At 41.5% G+C, this 25,778-nt stretch overlaps 1 protein-coding gene across 1 annotated transcript in view; it reads left to right on the top strand.

Moving 5' to 3' along the window:
• The window catches only part of CFAP54 (cilia and flagella associated protein 54), a 2,749,537-nt gene that overhangs the window by 168,092 nt on the left and 2,555,667 nt on the right, over nucleotides 1-25,778 (top strand). The window contains exons 7-8 of the mRNA XM_044087198.1: nucleotides 14,275-14,333; nucleotides 17,390-17,533. Coding sequence (XP_043943133.1) covers nucleotides 14,275-14,333; nucleotides 17,390-17,533 — 203 coding nt within the window. The remainder of the gene's footprint in view (nucleotides 1-14,274; nucleotides 14,334-17,389; nucleotides 17,534-25,778) is intronic.

Below are 25,778 nucleotides of genomic sequence, written 5' to 3' on the forward strand. Positions count from 1 at the left end.
ATGAGGGTGTGACAATGGGTGATGTCTTTACACCGCTTTCTAATAGCAACACATATCCTGGGTTCATCCAGTGTATTAGTGGACAGATTGAGCAGGATTATTTTGATGTCTCACAAGTGGTCCCTCAACCTAAAAGTGGCAACATTTATCTATCATCACTGGGGCCGACCTTGCTGTGATCTCTTTGCCCCTACCCTCAACAATAAATGCAGTAGTTATTTCCTCCTGATCCCTCCATAGGGTCACTCACTGAGGGATAGTCTGGTCCACAGTTGGGCCCTAGTTCTCCTCCTTTTCCTCCCTTACCACTAATAAATAAACACATTTATCCAGAAAGCCAGACAGTGCAAGGCTGGGATTATCATCATTGCTCCCTTCTGGCCCCGACAAACAGTTCCCTTTCCTGTGGTCTCTACTAGTACATCCCTCATGGATGCTGGATCATTATCCAGATCTTCACTTTCACCCATCCAGACTGCCTCCTCCAGACCAGACATCCATAAAATTAACTACATGGTTTCTCCAGTTTTGACCATAGCCAGAGATGCCAGGCTTCCCACCGCAATAGTGAAGATCACATCCTCTTCTCAGGAACCAGTCACAAAAAGGTATACCATAGTAAATGGATGAGTTTTTCTATTTGGGCAGTCTCCAGAGGATTGGACCCTTTCTCAGCCCCCATTCTGTCCATCTTAGAATTTTTGTCTGAACTCTTTGACTAAGGTTCCATTTATGCAACCATCAAAATTCAATGGCTGATGTATCCAACTTCCATATAAGCATACCGCTCAACTGTACAGATTTTTGCAGAATGTCGAGATTTTTGCCTCATACTTTTGGTCCATTTTTCATAAAATTGTGGTTTTCTGGCAAATCAGTGGCAAATCATTAAAGAGTGAAGTTAGAAACTAATGACAGACATTTGAGTTTCAGACTTCATACCCATCAGAAAATTCATGCTAATGCAAAACCTTTTATTCTATCAATGTTCTAAGTTTGTAAGAGCAACATTTAAAATTTGACCCTATTTATGGGCCATTGTTCCACTTTTATATATGGATTTGTCCAGATTTCTTGCTCTAAGAGGTTGAGAGGTATGCACATAGGCCATAATGATTCTTCAGTTGCTTCCCTTAAGATTCCTAAAGCCTTTTTGACAGGAGCCTTTCTTTTATATCTTCCCATCAGAGATCCAGTTTCTCCATGGGATATTACCATTATGCTACAGGCTCTAAAGCAATCACCCTTTGAACCTGCAGCCACAGCAGACCTAATGTTTCTGACATGGAAAACAATTTTTCTGGTAGCAGTTATATCAGCTAGATGAATTTTGGAATTACAAGCACTTTCCTGTAAACCTCCCTATCTAGTTTTTTCACAAGGACAGGGTCTATCTTAGAACTAATGTGTCCTTCTGTTCCAAGGTGGCATGTGAATTAAACTTAAATCAGTCCATACATCTACCAGTATTTTTCCCTGGTACTCTAACAAGGGTGAAAATATGATGTGATGTTGTCCTATCTCACCTTTATTCTGTACTGGCTACATTTGGAACTGATCTTCGGTTCAGACTCGGCCTTATGCAAAAGTTCGAAGTCTTCTAGCTCGTGACTGATACCCTATCCCATGATGCTCTAGGAAACTCCCCAGATCTCGTTTTCTACTAAACAAGATCGAGTGTTTCGTACTGGTTCTGGCTAAATGAAACCTTTCTATTTGTTAATATTGTTATTTTTTATCTCCTTTTACAAGTAGCTTTTGTTTTTGGCTTTTGGCCGTCATTTATCCTCAAGGCCTTTTCTACCCTATCCTGGCTTAAGCCCGTTTTTAGTTACAGGACTTTTTATTTCTTGTCAAGCTCATTTCATTAGAGCTGTTGAATATTGAGTTAGTTTTGTCTTTATCAAGCTAACTCATTTAAGTTAGAGGGCTGCTTGGCCCATTTAAATTAGAGGGCTTTTCCCTTAGTGTGTGTGTTTTAAATATATATAGTATGTGTTTAGGTGTGTACGTATATATATATATATATATATATATATATATATATATATATATAAAATTCCTTATATAGTAGCTGTAGTGATGGATTTTTCTACTGTGCCAATTTTTTTTCTGCTAACTTATTATTGTAGACTGTAAAAATGTTCAGTCCAAAGATATTAAACCCTCGGCTTTTAGGAATTGTACAAAATGCAGTCAGAAAATGTCCTTGACTGATGGGCATACTGTATTCATGTACGGCCTTGTAGCAGTACACCTTAAGAATCCTGTGCCATTTGCCATTCTTTTAGCCACAGGGCTCTTCTTGAAAGGAAGAACAAATTGATCCTTAGGGGGATTATTGAAGATCCCCTTTGCAGAGGCTATAGGAGAAGGTAAAGGTCCTTCCAAACTTTGCAGAGGCTATAGGAGAAGGTAAAGGTCCTTCCAAACTATGCCCTTCCCCATCTTCAAAATCTGAAAAATCTGGTAAAAGGTCTTCTTCTTCATCAAAGGCTCAGTTTAAGCTGGCAAAAAAATTACTGAAAATTTCTTCATCAGACCCGAAGACTGTCGGGCCCGAGAAATCTTCCACCTCGGCTCCTTCAGTTTCGGAGCTATTGGTGTTTCAAGTACAGATCCGGTCCCCAGAACTGGAACCAGTTTCTCCTACCTTGAGATCTCCATTTTTTCAAACTTCCAAATCTCCTTCCCCCTCCATTCCATCCTCCAGGAGCCTTTCAGATGATGATGTGGATCGTGTGGTGCGGAGGCTTTTGAAGATACTGGCGCTTGCCAAACTTTTGTTGGATCTGACCCAGAGGGTTTTGGAACTGACCAAGCCTACCCTGCCACCATCCATTCATCCTCTGACCCGATCCTGGATTTTGGACTGGGAATATCTGGAACTGGTCGTAGTGGAACTGTCAGAACCGAGACCTATTCTAGGATCTTCAGGCCCGACTACTGCTCCAACATCCCCAGTTCCATCTGAACTCGAGGAATCTAGGAGCTGATGCTTTCTGGGTGAATCTGGGGAGGAAAGTTGGATAGGACAGTTGTCGGATCCAAACTTCCCTCTCAGGGCTTTGGCTCAGGTGAGCTTGGCTCCTGCATTGGTCTCAGAGCCAACTCCCTTGGTTCCAGGGGTTCCTTCTGGTTCTTTGGAGCTGGGAGCTTCCTCAGATCTGGGGCGGGGGGCCTTCGAGGTGGTGAGAAGAGTGCTGTCTCCACAGACAGCTCCACTCTCAGGTCCAGGCTTTTTCCCCCAAAGGTCCTGGTGTCTGTCTCGGCACCACTGCATGATGCATTCACAGAGTCGCGGAGACCCTCAGGATGCCTCTTTGGGTGACTCCCTCTCTTCCAAAACCTCTTCAGAATACCCTTCTGAAGAGGTCCCTCATAAGGGAATATGTAAGAGGAAACATTTAGACTCCCAGGGGAGTCTTTCACATCTGACACAGACCTTGATGAGTCAGAAGGGTCCCCACGGTCATCCTAGAAATACTTAAGCAGAGAGGTGGCTGGAAGCCCATCAATCCTTCTGAGAAGGAGTCTGTGTACCTGAAGGCTTTTGGGTCACACCCTTCTGCCACTTGGGTGTCACCGCCTTTTGATGAAGTGATGGGCCTAGTTTATCAAAAGGCGTGCGTGTCTGCAGACTCAGTGGAGCCTGTTCCTCAGAGACCAAATATGTTTATTACATCCCCCACCGATAAAAGCTTTCTTGCAAAGAATGTCCCAGTAGATGCTATGGTGGAGGTGGCAGGCACCAAAAAAGAACTCTCAGAGACATCTTCTGTCCATCTTCCGGACAAAGAGTCTCATACGATGGACAGATATGGAAAGCGCACCTTTTCTTTAGTGACCTTTGCGCTGAGATCACTGAATTATCTCACCCATTTTACCAGACTTCAGAGAGATCTTCTGAAGGAATTAGGAGATACCCTCCAAGGTTCAGAAGCTGAGGGGGTAACAGAAGAAGTTTCTTCCCAGCTCTCCACCTTGAATTCAGTGGTAAACTCCTTCATGAGACTCATTTCTTATGCAGCTGGTGTTGGGAGTAGGGCAGTGGGTTCAGGAATTTCCCTAAGGAGACGTTCCTGGATGCACCTGTGTGACTTTGCAGAGCCCTTTAAATCTTTTTTTGTTAATGCCCCCTTTGATGGCTCATCCTTGTTCTGGCTAAAAGTCAAAGACACACTTACCAAGTGTGAACAAGAAGGAAAAACTCTCTCTGCCATAGGAGGCCATTTTCCCTACCTTCTAGACCTTATCCAACAGGTCAAAAGGGAGGAAAAATGTGGATCAGAAAATCCCAGTGAGCTTTTTAGGACACACACGGTGATTCTTCCCCCAGGGACAGAGGGGGAAGCAGCAATGGAAGATGCCAGCCATGCAGCAGAGGGGGTCTGTAAAATCAGGGTGACAGGGAATCTTTCCTTGGCAAGCCCTTTCAGCGCTCCTGAAAGGAGGCACATCTATCCATCTCTGGAGGCAGTTGGAGGTCACTTATCTTTATACCCAGAAGCCTGGTGAACAATAACAAAAGACAAGTGGATACAAAACATCATATCCAGAGGCTACTCCATACCCTTTTCTTCTCATGTCCTAAACATAAAAAAAAATCCCAGATGTTCCACCCAGTCAAAGGGAACAAGCAACTCTAGAAATACAAAAGTTGCTAGAAAAAAAAAGTCATCCACAGTCCTCGCAGGCCAAATAGGATCTGGAACTTACTGAAGGTTCTTTTTAGTTCCAAAGAAAACAGGGGACTAGAGACCCATCCTGCATCTCAGCAAATTAAACATGTCAGTGAAAAAGTCAAAGCTGCAGTTGCTAACACTGCTTTCAGGGACAAGATGATTGGATGTGCCCTATAGACCTCCAGGATACGTACTACCACATAAAAATAGACAGGCGATCCAGGAGTCATTTGCACGTTTGGCTGGGAGCCAGTCACTACCACTTTTGAGCTCTGCCCTTTGGTCTAACTACAGCCCGTAGAGTGTTCACCAAGTGTATGGGAGTATTCATGGCTCACTTGAGACGTCTACGATTCCAAGTGTTTCTGTACCTAGACTGGCTCTTAACTGCAACCACCAAGCATCTACTAATAAAAGCGAGAGACACCACATTGAAGCTCTGTGGTCACCTAGGGTTCACAGTAAATTACGAAAAATCCGCCTTATTTCCATCTCAATGTATCATTTTTATAAGAGCAGATTTAGATACTACAAAAATGATGGCAAAGCTTCCCCCAGAAAGAGTTCAAGTCTTACGACATCAGGTCATAAACCTACTTTTCAAGAAAAAAGTTCAAGCAAGAACAGTCCTGAAAGTATTAGGGACCATGGCAGCAGCAGTAAACTTGATTCCATTAGCATGGCTGCACATGAGAATTTTGGAGTGGCTGCTGTTCTCTCAGTGGTCAATACAGGAGCTACCAATGTCTCACCTAATTATGTTAACAGAATCTTGCAAGAAAGACCTTCGTTGGTGACTCAACTCCATTCATGTGACTTTAGGTTGACCCTTTATCCCCCCTCAGCCTGTAGCCATAGTGACCACGGATGCTTCCCAGATAGGGTGGGGGGGCATTATCTGGGAAGGACAGTTCAAAGCACTTGGCAAGCTCACGAGGCCCATTTGCACATCAATGTCTTAGAAATGAGAGGGGTGCTTTTAGTGTTGCAAGCATTCCAAGACTCTTCTGCTAGGGACTATTGCAATACAGTCAAACAACATGTCAGTTGTGTGGTACATAAATAAACAAGGAGGAACCAAGTCTTACCCCCTTTGTTGGGAGACCCTGACAGTATGGCAATGGTCGACCTCTTCCCAATGCTTTCTGAGCAATGCACATCCCAGGGAAATCCAGTGTGATAGCAGACAAATTCAGCAGCACGATTCTGATGCCTCATGAGTGGTGCCTAAAGCAAGAGATAGTAGACATGGTTTTCCAAAAGTGTGGCCAGTCTTGCTGCAATCTTTTTGCCATGTCCATGAATGCCAAATGCAGCAGCTATCCTGCCATAATCCCCCTCTCCGGGGGAATCATCAAGGGATGCACTTGTACATGATTAGTCCTCAGGTTTCCTCTACACCTTTCCTCCCTTCCTGTTGATACACAAAGTTCTTCAGAAAGCCAGCTCCTTGGGAAGGACCTTGATACTTGTCATCCCTTACTGGCCTTGTCAAACCTGGTTCCCCTTCCTTTGGCTTCATCTCCAGGAGGAGCCATGGATCCTGGACCCAGTTCCAGACCATCTGACTCATGCATCGGGAATGCTCCACCCATCCCTTCAAACCCTAAGTTGACAACTTGATTGCTCCGATTCCGAACATAGCCAGGCTCCCTGACCTTTCCCCATCAGTGAAAAATATCTTGATTTCATCTCATAAGGCTTCAACAAGGAAATTATATATCAGCAAATGGAAGAGATTTCCCTCTTGGGCCTTGAAGAATCACACTGACCCTTTCTCTGCCTTCATATCTTCCATACTAGAATTCTTGACAAAGCTATTTCATGAGGGTGCAGCTGCAGCTACTATTTGAGTTCAATTAGCAGCGATATCAACTTTTCATATAGGTGAATTGGGGCCAAATGTGATGTGCCACAGACTTTGCAAAGGGTTTCTGATGTGTACTGTTCTATTAAGACCACCCATTAAGGCCCCTCCAGCACCATGGGACCTGAATTTTTGTCTTATCCCATTTGATTGTTCCCCCTTTTAAACCTGCATCATCCTGTGATCTGAAGTTTTTAACTTGGAAGACAATTCTTTTAATAGCTACCACTTCCACTACAAGCATTGTCTAGGAAACAACCCATATGCTTTTCCACAAAGACAGAGTATCTCTGCGAACAAACCCGACTTTTCTACCTAAAGTATGTTCAGAATATAACTTAAACCAATCCATAGACTTACAAGTTTTCTTTCCCAACTATGGCAATAAGGCAGACTATATGCTACACCAACTAGATGTACATAGACAATTACATTTCTACTTGCATAAAACAAAGGACTTCAGAAAGACTGACCAATTGTTTGTGTCCTTTTCAGACTACAAGAAAGGTGCTCCTGTTACTAAGGTCACACTTTCCAGATGGCTATCAGACTGTATTACTTTTACCTACAAATCTCAGAACAAAGAACTCCCCGACAAAGTAAAAGGTCATTCTACAAGAGCCATAGCAACCTCTTCCGCCTTTTGGACTAGACTGCCAATTGTTACCATTTGTGCAGTGGCAACATGGGCAAGGCCTCATACCTTTAGTACTCATTAAAAAGTTGATTTATCCTCCAGGAACAGGGCCTCTTTTGGCTCCACTGTCCTGAAGAATATTTTCCCTTGAGTCACCCTAGAAAGATGGTGGGAGGGGATGCTGTCCCAACCAGTATAGAATAAAGGTGAGATAGGACAACATCACACAAAGAAGTTATGTACTCACCATGACGTTCCATGTGTGTTGTCCATCTCTGCTTCATTCTTACATCCCACCCTCCTGCCCCCAGCCATTAGCCACACGGATTCAATTGGTGACTAATGTTCTCTGACCTTCTTTGTAGCTCTTAAGGTAGTATTTTTCTTATGTGTACCTATTGTTATACCAGCAAACAAGATCTGGGGAGTTTCCTAGAGCATCATGGGATAGGGTATCAGCCACAAGCTAGTAGAAAACCTTGAGCTTTGGTATAAAGCAGAGTCAGAACCAAAGATGGGTTCCAAACCCAACCAGTATATAATGAAGGTGAGATGGATAACACACATAGAACATTATGATGAGTACATAACTTATTTTTACATTTGTTAGATGTTCATTGTCAACTCGGGTTTAATCTTCAGAGGATGAAACAATTTAGAAAATCAAATCAGTTGTTTATTGCCCTTTCAAAACAGAAATTGTGAAAAGCTGACACTAAAGTTACCATTTATAGGTGGTTGTCAGACTGCATTTCATTTGTCTATAATAAGAAATAATTGGCTCCAATATGTAAACCTAAAGCTAATTCTACTAGAGCAATTTCTACTTCAACAGCATTCTCCAGAAGACTTCCCATTGATGATATCTATGCTGTAGCAACTTGGTTCACAATCCATGGCTTTGTGTCTCATTATAAATTGGATGCACAGTCCTGATCATGTTCTTCTCTTGGCTCCACCATCCTCAGGAATGTCCTTGTGTGATATGACCCAGATAGACAGCTTGGGAATCTGTCCCATATGTTGAACTGGATGAAAATAGACAGTATTGGATGCAAAAGTTATGTACTTATCATTAACGATAGAGCCATGTTGTCTAGTTTTCATCCAGTTCAACCTCTCCCCATCCTTCCCCCTTTCTACGTTGACATGTATGATTTTAGGATAATTGGGTGATTACTACTCAGTTCCCTGTCTGTGAATAGCCCTGCTGTAACTGTTGCATTCTCGCTTCTTTATTATTTAGGTTACTATTGTCATATATACACAGCTGTAGGTATTTGTGCTGCGTGAGGACAAACTCAATCTGAGGTATTAGAGTGGAGTATAGGGAATTATGGCTGGGAGAGGAGTCAGAGCTATGGAACTGAAAAAGCTTCAGAGTCAGTGTTGAGGTCAGAGCCAGTCAGATCTAACAATCCATGTGTTGAACTGAATGAAAATCAGACAATGTGAATATAATATTATGGTCAGTACATAACCATTTTCTTTTCATGCTATGACATTGGGTTTGTCAGTGTCTAAGCAAACCATCTCCTCCTGGATTTCGAGAAGCCATTTCCTTTAGTTATTTCTTTCATGGCAACCAGCTTAATCCCTCTGTTCAGACCCTTTCTACCAGGACAGCGGCCTCTTCTGGGGGTCTATATTACCTTATCAAATGATGAAATGAGCGAACACTCTTTCATCGATCTGATAAGGTCCAAACCCCTAAAAAGCAAAGACACAGAACAGCAATTTTTTTCCCCAGAGAAAAAAAAATCACTGCTCCGCAAAAAAAAAAAAATACAAAATGTGCCCCCACACCCCCCAACTTAAATATACCAACTCCGAGATTGCACCATAGTGGATGAAATGGCAAAGTCCCGAAGACGGCCCACCGATTTTTTTCCCTGGGGAAAAAAATCAATGGTCCGTGTCTTTGCTCTTTAGGGGTTTCAACCTTGTCAGATCGATGAAAGAGCGTTCGGCTCTTTTCATCATTCGACAAGGTGATATAGACCCTCTTCTGGCACTGTCTTCATAGGTTTGGACACCAGTTCCATCCTTGAAGTTGTTACTTGGTCTTCTGTGCACATCTTCACTAAACGTTGCAAGTTGAATGTCATTTCTAGAGCCAGGGTGGGTTTTGCCAGGGCTGTCCTTCCTGGATTTGTACAGGGCTTCTCCCTTCACAACATTACAAGTTGGATGTCATGTCTAAAGCCAGGGTGTGTTTTGCCAAAGCTATCCTTCGTGGGTTTGTGCGGGGGTTCCTACTTGCTTCTTCCTACCATTCCTTATAGCAGCTTTTGTACTCTTCCATTGGTTATAAATACTGCAACATTGATATGGAAGGACATAGTACAGTTTTGTAAAATCCTGCCATAACAGTAGATGTCCATCTCTTCATTGTTAAAGCATGCAGTCCCTCTCTTCTGCCCCCTTTTCTCCTTTTTTTCTGCTGGGAACATCTGACTGGCTAGGAGTCTTTCCCTTTCTCCTCAGAACATATCCTCTTTCCCTGGATGTACATGTTCTCCTTTCTCCAGGGGTGGCTCTAGTTCTCCTGGAGCACTTCTGATTTGAGTTTGGAACATCTGCTTGTTATCTTTATGCCCTATGCTGATGTGGGGAGCATATGTCTGTCATACAATGCCGGTAAGATTTAAAAGCTTTAGTATACTGACCGGATGTAGGGCTATCCTTGGCAGGAGATCCCATTGGTTATGAATACTACAACAATAAAGAAAAGGACATTTGCTGTTATGGAAAGATTTTACACAACTGTACTTTCCCTGGCTAGACCTTACAATGGAAATACTAGACCCAACTATAATTTAGACCCTGATGTCTTAGTGATATGCAAGATATTGAGTATATTGGAAATTATGTTGACAAAGAAATGCACTTCCTGATCCGTCAGCTTTGTTGCATTGCCAGTACAGGACAGCAGGTCTGGAGATCCAACATACTTTACAGACATTCATTGAATTTTTATATTAAAGAAGACTAATGAACACACATTCCTCTAGTCATGACAAGAACACTCAGGTTGTAGATGAACAAGAAAAAAGGGAAGGAAAAAACATATTACATTTGGTTTTACCCCAGTTTCCCAATTCTTTGCATTTTTGCCTAACTATAATCTCTGTGAAGATACTAATTTTATCATAAATTTCTTTATTTATTTCTGGCCATTTTGAATAGGAGAGTTTTGAAATGTCCAGGGAAGAAAGCTTGCTTTTGAAACTTTTAGGAGGTGATGTTGTAAAAGGTCATACACATACTAGTTAAGCCTCCATTACAATAAAACCTTACAGTTCATACGGATGTTAATGTTCACAGGGGTTTTTCTGGGTCCATGGAATTTGAATTGTGTTTCAAGCACAACTCCCACTATTTAGATAAAAATATACAGAGACATCTAAGTATTCAAAAATGGTCACCACTAGGTATATCAAAGCCTGCTGATAAAGATTTTAAGATGTAAGATACCCTTGAAAATATGTCAGTCTAGTGATAAGGCCATTGAAGCTTTAAACATCGTTGAATCACAGTCAATTACCAGCTGGATGCACATAAAAAAGTAGTTTCCACAAGAGACAGGTGTAGATAATGTACATTCTAAAATTTTGAGAATCAGCAACATCTTTTAACCAACACATGTAGAAAGCTGCTTATCCTGCTGCTTTTTTCTGTGAAATGTAATGTATTTGTAGCCATGGAAGGTGAGCAAACATGGTTAACAGTCATCCTTACTCATGACTACGATTTTAAATCTTTTATTTTCTCACTTCGTCTCCTGGCTGTAAGGCAACCTTCATAAATTCCCAGGTGGAGGAGAAATATAAGAAAGAAGAATCTAAACACATTTCTTTGTGACTTCAGATTCTTTTTCTTCTTTTGCTAGTAGGGACTAGAAGTTCCATTATTTTCAGCATGCCAAACATGCCTTAATCTTCGTCCAATAAAGGATAGCCCCATAAATCTAAGCTTTGCTGTAGAGGTGGTAACATTCAAGTGCAAGAATGTAGTCCAGAACTTAAAAAAAAAAAAAACTAATGAGCAAAGTATCATTCCTCAATAAAGGAGATTCCTTAAAATGATTTAGGTAGCCCTGCTCAGCATGAGCGGAGACCCAGTTCCCCTACCTGTCAAACTTGTAGCTTTATCTGCCCATATCACCCATCTAACGCTAGCATTTGAGGTAGCATAGCTCAGATTCAGAGGTTGTAGGACACAGTTATATAGGGGGCATTCCTGAAACTAAATTTGAACATAAGTTATAAAAAGAATTAGTCTGAATTTCCCTTTTATATATAGTTCTAGGGACATCAGAATGTCTGCTAACAAGAGACAAACTTCATTTAAAAAGAAAAGAAAACATGTTAGCCAAGGGGCTATAGAGATCTGTGTCAGAACTGAAGGATTTAAAGTTCCTAGTGGGTCAATAGCCATTACTGCCTCTTTGTTAGGAAGTGATGCAGGGAAGAGGCTAAGTCATGCCACTGAATGCCTTGCATTTGCTTCCCTCAGGTATGCAGTGCTGCTCCACACAATTTCATTTAATGCTGCATGGTTACACCAAGCTGTGGCCTTCTGCAAGCCCAATCATTTATAGATGATATGAGGTATAACTTGGCACTTTAGCACTGCAGTTCAATGGGGTCTGTCCAGCAGAATAAGACTTTTACTGCACAGATTCTTCAGTACTGTAGTTTTTCTTCATTTGATGTATTTGTACTGCACACAGCATTAGAATTGCACAGAAAAAGCACCGACTTGATAAACACTATTACGATGTATTATATACCCAGGAGCAGAAGAGATCACTGGATTACATATTCAGTATATTCCGTGACATGGAGCTTGCAGCTGTCTGAAATATAGACTATCCATACTCACTTCTGAAAGCAAGCAGAATATACTGACAATAGCTTGCTAGAGCAGGGGGTCTTTTTAAATGATAACAGTAGAACTGTGTAGAAGATGATAATCTGTGTTAGCAAGACCCCCTTCACAATGAAGTTCATAGGTTCATAGGTAGGTACTAGGCTATCGGCCCAAGGGCCTTTGTAAGCCTAGCCAACAAGGTTCCCTGGCTTACGCCACCCAAGAAAGTTATTTTCCTGTGCCAATGTCGAGCAGAGACACAGAAGTGATCCCCGGGGTGTATTTCTTAGTTCCCATCCACTCATCAAGATTTTTCTTGAAGAGTGCTAATGAAGAACTTTGCTTGACATAGATGGGTAGCCTGTTCCAGAATATGGGAAGTATCTGGGGCAGGAATCTATCCTTCCAGCATGTCCTGTTTATTGTGGTGACAAGTTTTAGGTCCCTAGAGCGTGTAGCTTAGAGGGATTGGGATTTCTTTAGGTGTAGCATGTCCAACAGCTCTGGGTTTGACATAGCTTTATATGTTAGGCAGAGATCACCTCAGAGTAGGCGATATGCTACGGAGTAAAGCTGGAGTTTTTTGAGGTGGTCGGTGTAGGGCATTTGTTTGAGGCCAGTAATTCTCTTTGTGAGGTACTTCTGTGGCCTTTCCAACAGCTGCAGATGTCTTGTGAGGTACATTCCAAAAGGGAATTTCAAAAGGAAAAAGTTTTGTGTTTCAGGGCTCAGGATTGACTTAGACATGGATATGGACTAAAGTGATAGTAAACTCCAATTGAACATCAGTCCAGGTGGCTCTTACATGGGTTCATAGGTAAGTACTAGGCTAGCTGCCCTTGAGAGCCATTTTAAACCTAGCCAGTTTCTCTTTTTGTGCTCAAAATATCCTTTTCCATTTGGTTATAGATTGGCCTTACCCATCCAATGGTCAATAGTTATATATTACCCTTAAGAATAGTAGAGATCATACCATAGATAATTTGAGGGGACCAATGCATGGGATAAAACATTTAGGAGCTCTGTCTGTCCACTAGTAGTACAGGGATCAGCCCTGGGGTAAATTTTCTGTTTCCCATCCACAGATCTAAATTGCACTTGAAAAATGACAGGGAAGAACTTTTTGTTTTATGTGTATGGGGAGTCTGTTCCACAGCATTGGTATCCTCTGTGAAATATACCTGTCCCTCCAAAACATTCTGCTGATGTTGCAGAGGAGGTTTAGATCCCTAGACTGAGTATTTCTGATGCAATTTGACTCACTGATGTGCCATAAATCCATCAGTAGTGGGTTGGAGAATGCCTTGTATGCCAGACACAAGTCAGCACTTAGCCGTTTTGTAGGAAATCGAGTGCAGTGAGGGGGATACCAGTCAGTCCATGTAGGACATGTTTAGGCTTTGCATCCTTTCAGTAAGGTAGCTCTATGGATATTCCAGTTGTTGCATGTGACTGGACAGACACATGTCAAAGGGGGAATTATATTCAATGACTGATCTAATGAGGGTTGAGTAAAAGGGGACAATGACATCTTTAGATTTATACACAATCCCTATGTTTATAAGCTGTGCAATATAGAGGGGCTTCTTACAACAATAAACACATGTTGGTCAAAAGTTAGGTCACTCGCCACATAAGTTCCAAAATCCTGAACAAACTGAGTCAAATCTTAGGGGTATATTGTCAATGTGATAGTTCCCTGGGGTAGATGACTTCCCAAAGGATACAGTAATGCATTTTTTGGCATTTAGTTTCAGACCATGATTTCAACATCAGTTATTTATTTGAGACAAACCTTCCTGCAGGAGGCTAAGTCATTTGGGTATTCAATGACTACTCCTGGCTTATAGTCATCTGCAAACTTAGTCAGTCAGCGCCCTTTGGTATTGGCTTTTACTTCAGAAAAGTAGATGGCAAACAGAAGATTTCCCAGCACAAAACCCTGGGGAACTCTACTGGTGACTGGTTTCTTTGTGGAGGTAACTTCCCCTATTGTAATTATCTGGGTCCTATATGTGAGCCAGCTCGTAATCCATCAGGTGATGTATGGGTTTATCCCAGTTTATTTAGTTTACACAAACTTAAAGGGGTCAAGCCAAATGCAAAAATAGTTATTAAGCACTCAGGATTTTATGTGTGTGTACTTTGTTTTGTCAGATGAAATGGGAATTTTTTTTGGAAAACTAATGCACGCTTCTTTTTTTGTGCAGGAACTATTCATATATATACCATATGCAGACATCTGCTGGCTACTGGTCATGCTGCCAAGGTAAAACTTGCTGAGTTATCTATTTTGTTTAATTCATAGTCGAGTTATTTCTACTTTCTATTCTTAATCACCAAGTACTAAAAATATTATATTTTAGATTTTGATGCAATTTTTATTAAGGATCATGCTTAAAATCAAGTTTTATTTTTACATAAGAGTGTTTGCATGCACAAAGATGCATGAGAACACTCTTTTATGTTAAAATAAAATTTTGTTTCAAGCCACGTTTTCAAATAATTAAACATGGAAGTTTAAAGCAGACTTGCCATATTTAAGGCATTAAAATTACTATGGCAGGAGGAGACTTGTATATCACTTTGGAAGCTGGTATAATGAAGAGTAGATTAGCGTTAGTAAATGTTTATAAAAAATATTTAATTGCCAACCTGTTATACACACACACACACACACACACACACACACACACACACACACACACACTACACAAATCGCTGCTGAGACATTTTCATTATTAGCTATGGCCACAAAGCCTTCCACACCTGGCCATCTGTGATGTTACAGTCACAGGTGGTTATTCTCCTCATTCTCAACACTTGGGAATCCCTCACCAAGCTGCTGTTGAACATTCCTGTAGTTGTACACCTTCATTATTAACTGCAGGCACCTTCAGCAACATGCCTGCTAGTGGTTATTGTTAAGATCTGATTGTGCAAGTACACTGTCCAAAATACTTATTCTAGGCAAACAGCCCCCTTCTTTGAGAGGCAACTTCCATGAATCTGCATTTTTATAGCCTTTTTTTATTGTGCACCACAATTTAGTTGTCATTAATTAATTGAGCTTACTGGATCATGCAGTCACACAGCTATATTGATTACACCATTTTCGTAAGCAACAGATATAATTTAGACACTTTTTTGGCAAGATCCACCAACAGTGTGTTGTAATATCAATGTGTGTGTGTGTGTGTGTGTGTGTGTGTGTGTGTGTGTGTGTGTGTGCGCGTGCGCGCGTTTGTGCTCGTGTGTGTGTGTCTGTCTTTGTGCGTACACGTGTGTGTGTGTGTGTGTGTGTGTGTGTGTGTGTCTTTGTGCATGCACGCGTGTGTGTGTGTGTGTGTGTGTGTGTGTGTGTGTGTGTGTGTGTGTGTGTGTGTGTGTGTGTGTGTGTGTGTATGATGAGGCTCCCCAGTGTGTGTGTATGATGAGGCTCCCCATTGATGATGCCCCACTGTTTTTTTATTTTATTTTTCTATGCTAGTAATTGAGGAAGAAATCAGCAAAAACAGCAGGTACAATTACAGCTATGTGGTATAATGTAGTTTGTACATGATATTTTGTACCATGCTGTTGATACATTATACATTTGTTCTTATCAGGTGATACAGTAGTCAGTACTGGACACCCATCCAACCACACACTGCTTATGTCAATAAGGTGTGCCATACTAATTCCTGAGACTCAATAATAGGAAGTCATCTAATGATCACTTTACAGTGTCCACTTTTTTCAGATTGCAAACCTATGTGTTGAATTTACCACTTAACCTGAAACAGCCGGAGGAAGGATGTAGAGGCACTTCCACTAAATCAGATTTTGGTCCTGATGTGTCAGATATGTTGCCATCCAAGCTGCTGAACCTTGATAACCTTATAATAATGATGTTTTGAGTGAAGTGCAGATGAGATGGACTTACCTGTAAGACTTTTAGGAACAGAAATTAACAATGATTTTAATATGGATTTTGTAGCAACTAAATGACATTGCATTCTTCTATAGTTCTTGGTAATCTTAAAAAAAAAAACAATTTTACAACATGATATGTTGTCTCTGTCATTACCCACTATGGCTGGTATTTAATTGCAGGAAAGAAATTGTACTCCTCCTTACTAGCATTTACAAATTAGTAACAATTTTCACATACAACTTCTTTGTCTATACCCAGTAAAGTAATACATGAACCCATTTCTTCATCTTGAAGTTGAAATTCGTTCATAACACTGAGCAGCATAATTTAGGCATCTTTTGTAAGTGAAGAACATTATATGTAGCAGCATGTGTAAATTTCCTAATTAGACTATGCTGAAGTATGGCAGCAATGAGATTATATGATATTTATTACAGTGCTATGGATATTTCCATCACCTATTTCATTTTCATGTTAAATTGTATTTTTGATATCCTTATTTTTTGGTCTGCTTAATTATGGAAATATACATTTTTTGTATGTCTGAATCTTCAATCTAAGTTATAGAGTTGTTCTTCCTGATTTCCTTTTGAAAATATGCTTTCTCATTAGGGCTTACCCCAACCAGTGAATAAATTAATTTATTTTGTAGGAGTAGCTGTCAGCATTATATTTGTGTCACTTGGTTTTACCAGCAAACCAAATATGAAGAAAATATAAGAGAAAGTTACAGAGTGTAAGTTTAAAAAAATATACTAGGGCAGGTTATGAGGGCTTGTGTTAATGACTGCTGTTGTTAAATATATGGTAGAAAATACTGGATAATGGTTGTTTTCATGGAATAAAAATATTAAAGTGAAGTACTGTTTGGATTTTGAGGGGGCATAAGGGGGATAACTAATGAAAATGTGGAACTTGTAAAGAAAGTGAAGTAAGATGAAATAAATGAGGTAGTAAGTAAGCAGGCTGTATATTAATCATGGAGCATATTATGTTATGGCTTCTGCTAAAATATTATAGAAATGTTATTTTTGTATATGTTTTAAAAATGTTTAAATAAATGCTGCATCTGTGACAAAAAAGTGCAAACTCTGTTATGCAGCCATTTGTACACTGACTCTGTGCTGAACTGCTGTGTTACAATATTTAGAGAGCCACTGATTGCATTTCAATTACTGCACCTGACATGTAACCTAATAAGTATACTTTTTAATGAGTATATAAGGCTTTTTACTCCCCCAAAATGAGCTATTTAAATTTTATCCAGGTTATTATTACTTCAGAAATTATTGATTAATTCAGGTTACAAAATATTGTACTTTAAATAAATTAAATGTTGTCTAGAGATTCTATCCTGGTCATGACAACGTATACGTTTATTAACAATTTGTTTTTGTTTCATTCATCAGACTTTAGAATACTTATTATGGGCTAGTATATGCATGGAGTCGTCTGTTCCACTGGTTTCAGTTCATTATCTTACATGGCGAACCACCCTTTACACTGCTGTTTGCCAGTGTTACTATCACTGTCTCGCTGGTGTACATGCTGAGGTAAGCTAGAAACAGTGATAATGTGAAAATGTTTTTATTTTATACTGTACAAACTGTGAGTAAAAGAAAAAAGAATTTCATTTTGTCTTCTTTCAGACAATTTTAAACAGTTTAAATTATATCCTGTGTTTAGAGGTTTTCACTGTTTTTTTAATATTAAATGTCTGCAATAAGCAGTATATTTTAAAGTAAAATATGATAGCATAACAGATGCTAGATGCTGGATGAGATAGGGATATTGCAGTTGACTTTTTGACTGTTAGAAGACACTAGCATTTGTTTGTCTCTTAGTTCTTTAATATCATATCTCTTAGTTTGTGTTTTGAATATCCTCTTTCACTAAAGCTATTGTTAGTTTTTTCTATCAGTTTTTTGTCTAATCTAACTTCACTAGCATTTCTAATCACATGCATCAACTGCCCTTCAGGGACATGCTTTTAATGTTCTGGGGATAATGACAATATTTTCTGTATAAAACAGTATTCACTTTTACTGTTTTACAAATCAAAGCAAAATGTCTAATTTATTACACAGAGCAGTTTCTTACTTATGTAAGAAAACATTTCGGTAAAATTTCAAAGTTTGGTGTTAGAGTCCTACAATATTCTTGTAGAAATAATATAGTATATTTTATCAATCTTTACTCTGTTTACTTATCAAAGTAGTAAAGAAGAATGTGCGTTTTCAAAGATCAGAGTAGCACATATATTTATTTTTAGGGGGTCTATATCAGTTCACCGAAACGGCTGAAGTTCGAACACTATATGTTCGAACTTCTAACCACGAAGTGCAAAAACATCGAAGACTTAAAGCAGCGATTTTTTTCCCAGGGAAAAAAATCACTGTTCCAAGAAACACACACACAACACAAGCACACCAAAAAAACAGCAATCCACACATATACACTTAAAATCCTACATCTAACCCTACACTGAACTGTACATACACTACTGTCTATCCACTGACCTTAACCCAAACCCTAACCCTAAGGTCCGTCACTATTGCACACTCACCTGACCCACGCCCTAACTCACCTGTCCCGCCCTAACCCTAAAGTCTGTCACTATCGCGCACCCACCTCATCCACACCGTAACTCTAATGTCCACACAATCGCACACTTACCTGAATCCGACCCGTAACTTTCCACCACAGTCCTGAAAATCGCGAAGCCACAGAAATGGCCCACTGAATTCTTTCCCTGGGAAAGAATTTGGTGTTCCATGGCTTTGCGATAATCAGTGTTCGAACTTCACAGTTGGAACATATGGTGTTCGAGCATCAGCCGTTTCGACGAACTGATATAGACCCATTTTTAGGAGTTTGTGAAGGACTTGCTTATTGTAGCTATTATTATATATGGTGTTTATCATGTACCAGTGTTGTCTACATATTACACTTACTTCTGAATTATATATTTAATTTTATACAGTTTTCATACATGCATGCATGGTATATTTATTTGCATATTTTTGCTGTTTAGTACAATTGTAAATTAATAAAAAGTTGTTTAAAGAGTCCTCACTAATTTGAGGAAATGTCAATTCTGGTTGAATGTAGCAATGCCTCTGTTGCCGTAATTCTTTGACTGTCTTCCTAAATACCTCCCCCATCATGTCTGCCCACATCCTGTCCAGGTGTTTGCAACCCTTTCATTGAATAACTCTTTTTCCTCGGTTCTCCTCGGCTGTCTTAAATTGTGGCAGCTTCCTTTGACAGATATCACTTAATGATCCATAAATAAAGTACTCTATTACATTTGGAAATTAATAAAAAGTTGTTTAATCCTCACTAATTTATTAACATGCCCATTTTCTTGTAATGTACTCATGCTTTTACTTATTTAATTTTTGACTGTCTTCTCTGTTTGCATCCCCATCATTTCTTTCTATATTCTGTTCATGTCTTTGCCACTCTATCAATGAATAAATATTTCTTCTTATATTTCTTAAACTGGGATAGTCACCTTCAGCAAAAGTCACTTGATTATCTTACAAGTAATATATATTCCCCCAACTACAGTGTACTTAAGGGTGCCTTTTGTCCTCCCCATCTATATTTCTAGCACAATTATTAACAGTATTTTTGATAAAAACAGTGGTTCACTTTGTTTTCTGTATAGCAGATACAAAAAATTGTTGTCAGCTTGGCTTGCAAATGGCTGAGTTATATGGTTGTTGCATCAGGTTAAGCTAGTCTAAATACTTGTGTATAATGTAAGAATTTTTCAAATATTACAGGACATCATCTTAACAAAAGGAAAACATTTAATCTGATGTTGTAAATCTTCATTCATTCCTTACTGATAGGACTTTGGTTCCGTCCTCAGAACCGACCCGGCCAATATACAAGCTCGCGCCAGCCAAAACCTCTCAAGCTAAGTCCTACCCATAGTGCCCCTCTTCTCCTTCTCTTCAGATATCCTTTGCCATGTACTTTTCAAGATGAACCAAGCCAGCACTCTCAGCTTAGTGACATATATTTTTGAATACTTTTGGATATTTTTCTATATTTTTCTATCTATGGTCCTTGTTTTTTTTTTAATATAGTTTCCTTCTAATCTATTAGTCTACAACTCTTTTCCTCCCCTTTCTGTGGTAAACTTTGGACCTTTGTTGGTATGGCCCTACCTTACCCCTACGGTAGTTGGGACCGTGACTGGTCTGTCGGCACCATGACCCTTAATTCAGCGCCAATTTTTTCTAAGACACTGTCTACGGCTGTGGCTGCTCTGTCAGTTTCTGGTCCTCTTGGGGCTCCTATCCTGGAGGTGAGGTCATCAGGATGAGATGTGACTCTGGTTCCGAGGTTGTCCCATCCCTCCTCTGGTGGACCTGCTTTTCAGGTGATGGAGAGGGCTCTTGCTTCTACAAGCTTGCAGTTGGCACCTCCTACATCAGAACCTAATCTTTTGCTGTCCTCTAGCATGCAGTTGCCACAGCCCACTACACAGAGACTCTGAGCATGGGAGTGGCAGGAAACCCTGCTCCAGGGAACCCACTCTTCGGGGTCCTCTTCAGAAGATCCCACCGAGGAGTCACCCCAAAAGAGAACTTGTAAGAGGAAGCACATAGATTCCCTTGAGGAATCAGTTACCGAAGATACAGATTTTGATGAGGGAGAAGGGTCCCCACATTCACCCCCTGATGATGTCTCATTTGGAGACATACTTGAGATCCTGAAACAGAGGGGTGACTGGAAGCCCATCAACCCTTCTACTGAGGAGTTTGTATTCTTACAAGCTTTCCGTGCTCGGCCATCTACTTCCTGTGTGACCCCTCTCCCCTGCAGATGAGTTGATTAAACTCAATGTGCAACGGGCTTGGAAGGCTTCTGATAACACTGAGCCAATTCCCCGAAGGTCTGACAGATTCTTTCCCCACCAGAAGACCATCCACACTAGTCCAGAGGTTTGGCTGTAGACTCCATGGTTGTGGTGTTGACCACTAAAAAAGAACTGGCGGAATAAAGTTCCACTGTCCATCCTCTGAACTGGGAGTCCCGGATGATAGACATACTAGGGAAGCAGACCTACGCTTCAGTGACCTTCGCCATATAGTCTCTGAACTACATGGCACATTTTACAAGTCTCCAGAGGGACTTGATCACATAACTTTCAGGTACTTTGGCTGGGGTACTAATTGATGAGGTGTGTGACAAGGTCGCCTCTCATATGGCCACCCTAGAGTCCATCTCTAACTCCTCCATGCAGTTGATAGAACACACAACCGAAGGAGCAGCCAGAGCTGCCGCTTCAGGCTTTGTCATGAGATGTCACGCCTGGATGCGACTATGTGACTTTACAGATCCCTTCAAGTCCTCCTTCATCAATGCTCCTGTTGACGAATCCTCCTTATTCGGCCCAAAAGTTAAGGACATGTTAGCCAGGTGTGAGAAAGACAGAAAGACCCTATCTACCATGGACATACCTTTTCAACCCCTCAGCAATCCTACTGTAGGAATGAAAGGGGCAGGAAACTGGTTCAAGAAATCCCAAGGACCTTTCTGTGACACGCGTGGTGAGCAATGCCCTCGGGGAAGAGGGGGAACTCCTCTAGGAGATGCCACTTTCGTGGCAGAGGGGGTCCACAAAACCAGGGCTCCAGAGATTCCTTCTCTGGTCAGCCCTGTCAGCGCTCCTGAGGAGCGGCCTGATTGCTTGCCTCTGGAGGCAGTCGGGGGACGATTTTCTCTGCACAGCTTGGCCTGGCAATTGATGGCATTGTACTCCTGGGTGCAGAGAATAGTGGCCAGAGGTTATCTTATCCCCTTCGACATTTACCCCAAGCCTATAAGACGAATCCCCAGTGTCCCACCCAGTCAGAGGGATGCAGCAGCACAAGAAATTCAAAAGCTACTAAGAAAAAGAGTCATTCAGTTAGTCCCACCATGCCAGATAGGATCTGGATTTTACTCAAGGTTCTTTTTAGTGCCAAAAAAGACGGGGGACTGGTGACCAATTTTGGATCTCAGCATACTGAACAAGTTTGTCAAACAAGCAAAATTCCAGATGGTCACAGTTCAGTCCATTCTTCCATTTCTGGAGAAGGATGACTGGATGTGGTCTATAGATCTCCAGGATGCATATTACCACATAAAAATGGACAAATGATCTTCCAGCTGGGATCCAATCATTATCAATTCTGAGTACTGCCTTTTGGTCTCTCCACAGCCTCTAGAGTGTTTACCAAATGCATGGCAGTAGTAGTAGTTCACCTGAGACTACAAGGATTTTGTGTGTTTCCCTACCTGGATGATTGGCTTATTACTGCCCTGACCATGAGTCAGTCTACTGCTCCAAGCCATACTGTACACTCAAAATCTGGCAGAAAATCTAAGAATCTCCATAAACTTAGACAAATCAAAGCTGGTTCCAACTCAAACCTTAGAGTTCATTGGGTCAAATTTCGATACAACTTCCTGCACTGCTTCTCTACCTCTATGCAGACTTCAGAAACTGAGATCTCAGCTTCAGATAGTATTATCCCGAAACATGGACCCTGCCAGACAGGTCCTGCCACTGTTGGGCTCTATGGCAGTGACAATCCCAGTGGTACCACTAGCAAGGTTCCACATGAAGATACTCCAATAGCTACTATCATCTCAATGGTCTCTCATAACACAACCAATGTCTTACCTGATCCACATTACAGACAGTTGCAAACAGGATCTACTTTGGTGGATGAAGCCAGAAGAAGATTTGTAGTGTTGACCCTTTTTCCCCACCTAACCCAAGGCCACAGTGACCACAGACGCTTCCCTGATGGGGTGGGGGGGGGCATTTTCAAGGAAAGATCATCCAAGGCACTTGGTCCCCCTCAGAGGCCAATCTGCATATCAGTGTCCTAGAACTGAGGGCGATGCTTTTAGCATTGCAAGCATTCCAGACAACCCTTCCGTCAGGGACAATTGCTATCCATTCAGACAATATGTCAGTAGTCTGGTACATCAGCAAGCAAGGGGGAACCAGATCCTACCCCTTATGTTAGGAAGCCCTGAGGGTGTGGCAATGGGCAATAGCTTAACTGATTTCTACTAGCACTGCACATTCCTGGGAACTCCAATCTGACTGCAGACAAACTGAGCAGGAACATTTTGATGCCTCATTAGTCGTCTCTTAACCTAGTAGTAGTGACTCAAATTTTTCATTGTTGCGGCTGGCCTTGCTGCGACCTCTTTGTTTCCCCCTTGAACCACAAATGCAGCAGCTACTTTGCCCTGATTCCCCATCAGGGAGAGTCACTGGGAGATGCTCTGACTCACAATTGGCTTCCGGGTCTCCTGTATGCCTTGCCTCCTATTCCCCTCATCCCATAGTTCCTGAATAAAGTGCAACAGATGAGAAGCAAAGTTATCTGCATTGCCCCCATTGGCCCCATCAAGCTTTGGTTCCGCTACCTATGGCATCACCTGATTCGCTGCCTGTGGATCCTGGACCCAACCCTGGGACTCTTATCTCACCCGCAGGGGTTGGTTCACCCCAACCTTCACACCCTCCAGCTGACAGCTTGGTTTCTCCACTTCCTCTGATTGCCAGGCAAATAAACCTATCTTCTGCTGTCTGAAAAATCCTTCTGGCTTCCCATAAACCCTCCACCAGAAAGCTCTACCACAGCAAATGGACCAGGTTTGTTATTTGGGCTAAACAACAAGGAAAAGACCCCTTCACAATGCCAGTTCATAGAGTTTTAGAATACCTGTTGACTCTTCTCCATGCAGGAGCCTCAGCCTCAACTATTACAGTACACCTAGCAGCTATTGCCAATTTTCATAACGGTTCTAACGACTCTTTTCTTATGTCCCACCATCTTTGCAAGAGCTTTATGAAAGGAGTCATACACCTCAGATCACCTATTAGAACACCAACTGAACCATGGAACTTGACCTTGGTTCTATAGACTTTAACCTGTCCACCCTTCGAATCTTCTGATACATGCGACATGAAGTTCTTATCCTGGAAAACCCTGCTCCTAGGTAGCCATCACTTCAGCTAGGAGAGTATCAGAGTTGCAGGTTTTGAGTATTAACCATCCTTATTTGATTTTTTACATGGAAAGTGTATCGCTTCGAACTAACCCTTCCTTTTTACCAAAGGTTGTCTCAAATTCAAGCTTAAACCAGACCATTGATTTACCAGTCTTCTTTCTGAATTTTTCTAACAGAGGTGAGTACCAGTTGCACATGCTAGACATGCATAGACAGCTACGGTTTTATTTAGACAGAACTAAGCCCTTCAGAAAGTCGGACCAACTTTTCATTGTCTTTTCAGGCTCCAGACTGGGCAAAGCTGTTTCTAAAGTTACCTTGTCAAAATGACTAAGAGATTGCATTACCTTTATCTACCATCTAAACCAATTAACCTTGCCTGCTGCAGTCAAAGCTCACCCCACCAGGTCAGTGTCCACTTCGGTGCCTTTTCATTCCAGAGCTTCTATGGATGACATCTGTGCAGTGGCCACTTGGGCATCCCCTTATACCTTTATCACACATTACAAATTGGATATGGCCTCCAGGGGAAGAACATCCTTCAGATCAATAGTGCTCAGGAATATCCTTCCATAGGGCCACCCAGGTTGCAATAGCTGGGGATTCAGCCCTATCAGTAAGGAATGAATGAAGATTTACAACATCAGATAAAGAAGTTATGTCTTACCATAATGTTCCATCTGTGTTGTAGATCTTCATTCATTCCTTATGTACCCTCCCTCCATCCCCCTGCCTAATGAATCCTGGTGGATCATTTGGTCCTGTCTGCCCAATAAGGTATTTGCTCAGATTGCTCCATTGCCACAACTATCTCTAGTATTTCCACTGTCTTATACTGGGCAGGCAAACTCAATTTGAAGAGAAGGAGAAAAGGGGCATTATGGGTAGGACTTAGCTCGAGAGTTTTTGGCTGGCATAAGCTTGTGTATTGGCCAGGTCGGTTGCGAGGATGGAACCGAAGTCCTATCAGTAAGGAATGAATGAGGATCTACAACACAAATGGAATGTTATGGTAAGACATAACTTCTTATTTGAAGTAGTTAACTTCATTTGTCCATCAACCTGTGGGTATCGGATCCATATTGGATCCGAGCCGGCAGCTTCAAACAGCTAAGAAACGAGCTCCAAGCTCCTCCCCCTTGCCCATAATCCCCTGCTCTCCCTTCCTGACCTCAGATCTCGTTTGCCGCAGTTCAGTCAGCAGCTCTGAATGAGTTCCAGGCGTGGGAGTAGATCGTTTTTGTGAGAAAAATCCTTTTCTTTTTCTATTATAGCAGTAAAAATTTGTGTGTGTGTTGCTCCTTAGTTAGTTTCTAGTTGTTAACTGTTTTTGTAGTTAATTTTAGTTAAATTACCTCCCCCTGTGTATGTGAAGGCATGTCTGTCTTTGGGCCTAGTGTAATTTTGTCCCAAGTCATGTCTGAGGCCCCTAAAGCCTTCTTTTCTAAATGCACCGAGTGTGGCCATAAGCTGTCCCCAGTGGATGGCCACACTCGGTGTGTTAGCTGCCTTGGGGTTGACCACCTCTCCTCAGGCTGCACCATTTGTGCAGCCTTCAACCCCAGAACTTTGAGAGACAGGAGGTCGAAGTTGATTCTGGCGGGACTGTTGCCCCAGGACTCGACCTCGTCCTCCTCTCTCTCCATGGCACCTGCCGCGGCAGTGCCACCTTCCATCCCTGCTCCCTTGGACGGGACTCACCCTCCCACCTCAGGCCAGGAGGAGAGGGAAGCTAGGTGGGAGAGGAGAAAAGAGAAGCAC

Source organism: Protopterus annectens, chromosome 11.part0 (assembly GCF_019279795.1).
Source record: "Protopterus annectens isolate FY-2018-M chromosome 11.part0, PAN1.0, whole genome shotgun sequence".
Lineage (NCBI taxonomy): Eukaryota > Metazoa > Chordata > Ceratodontiformes > Protopteridae > Protopterus > Protopterus annectens.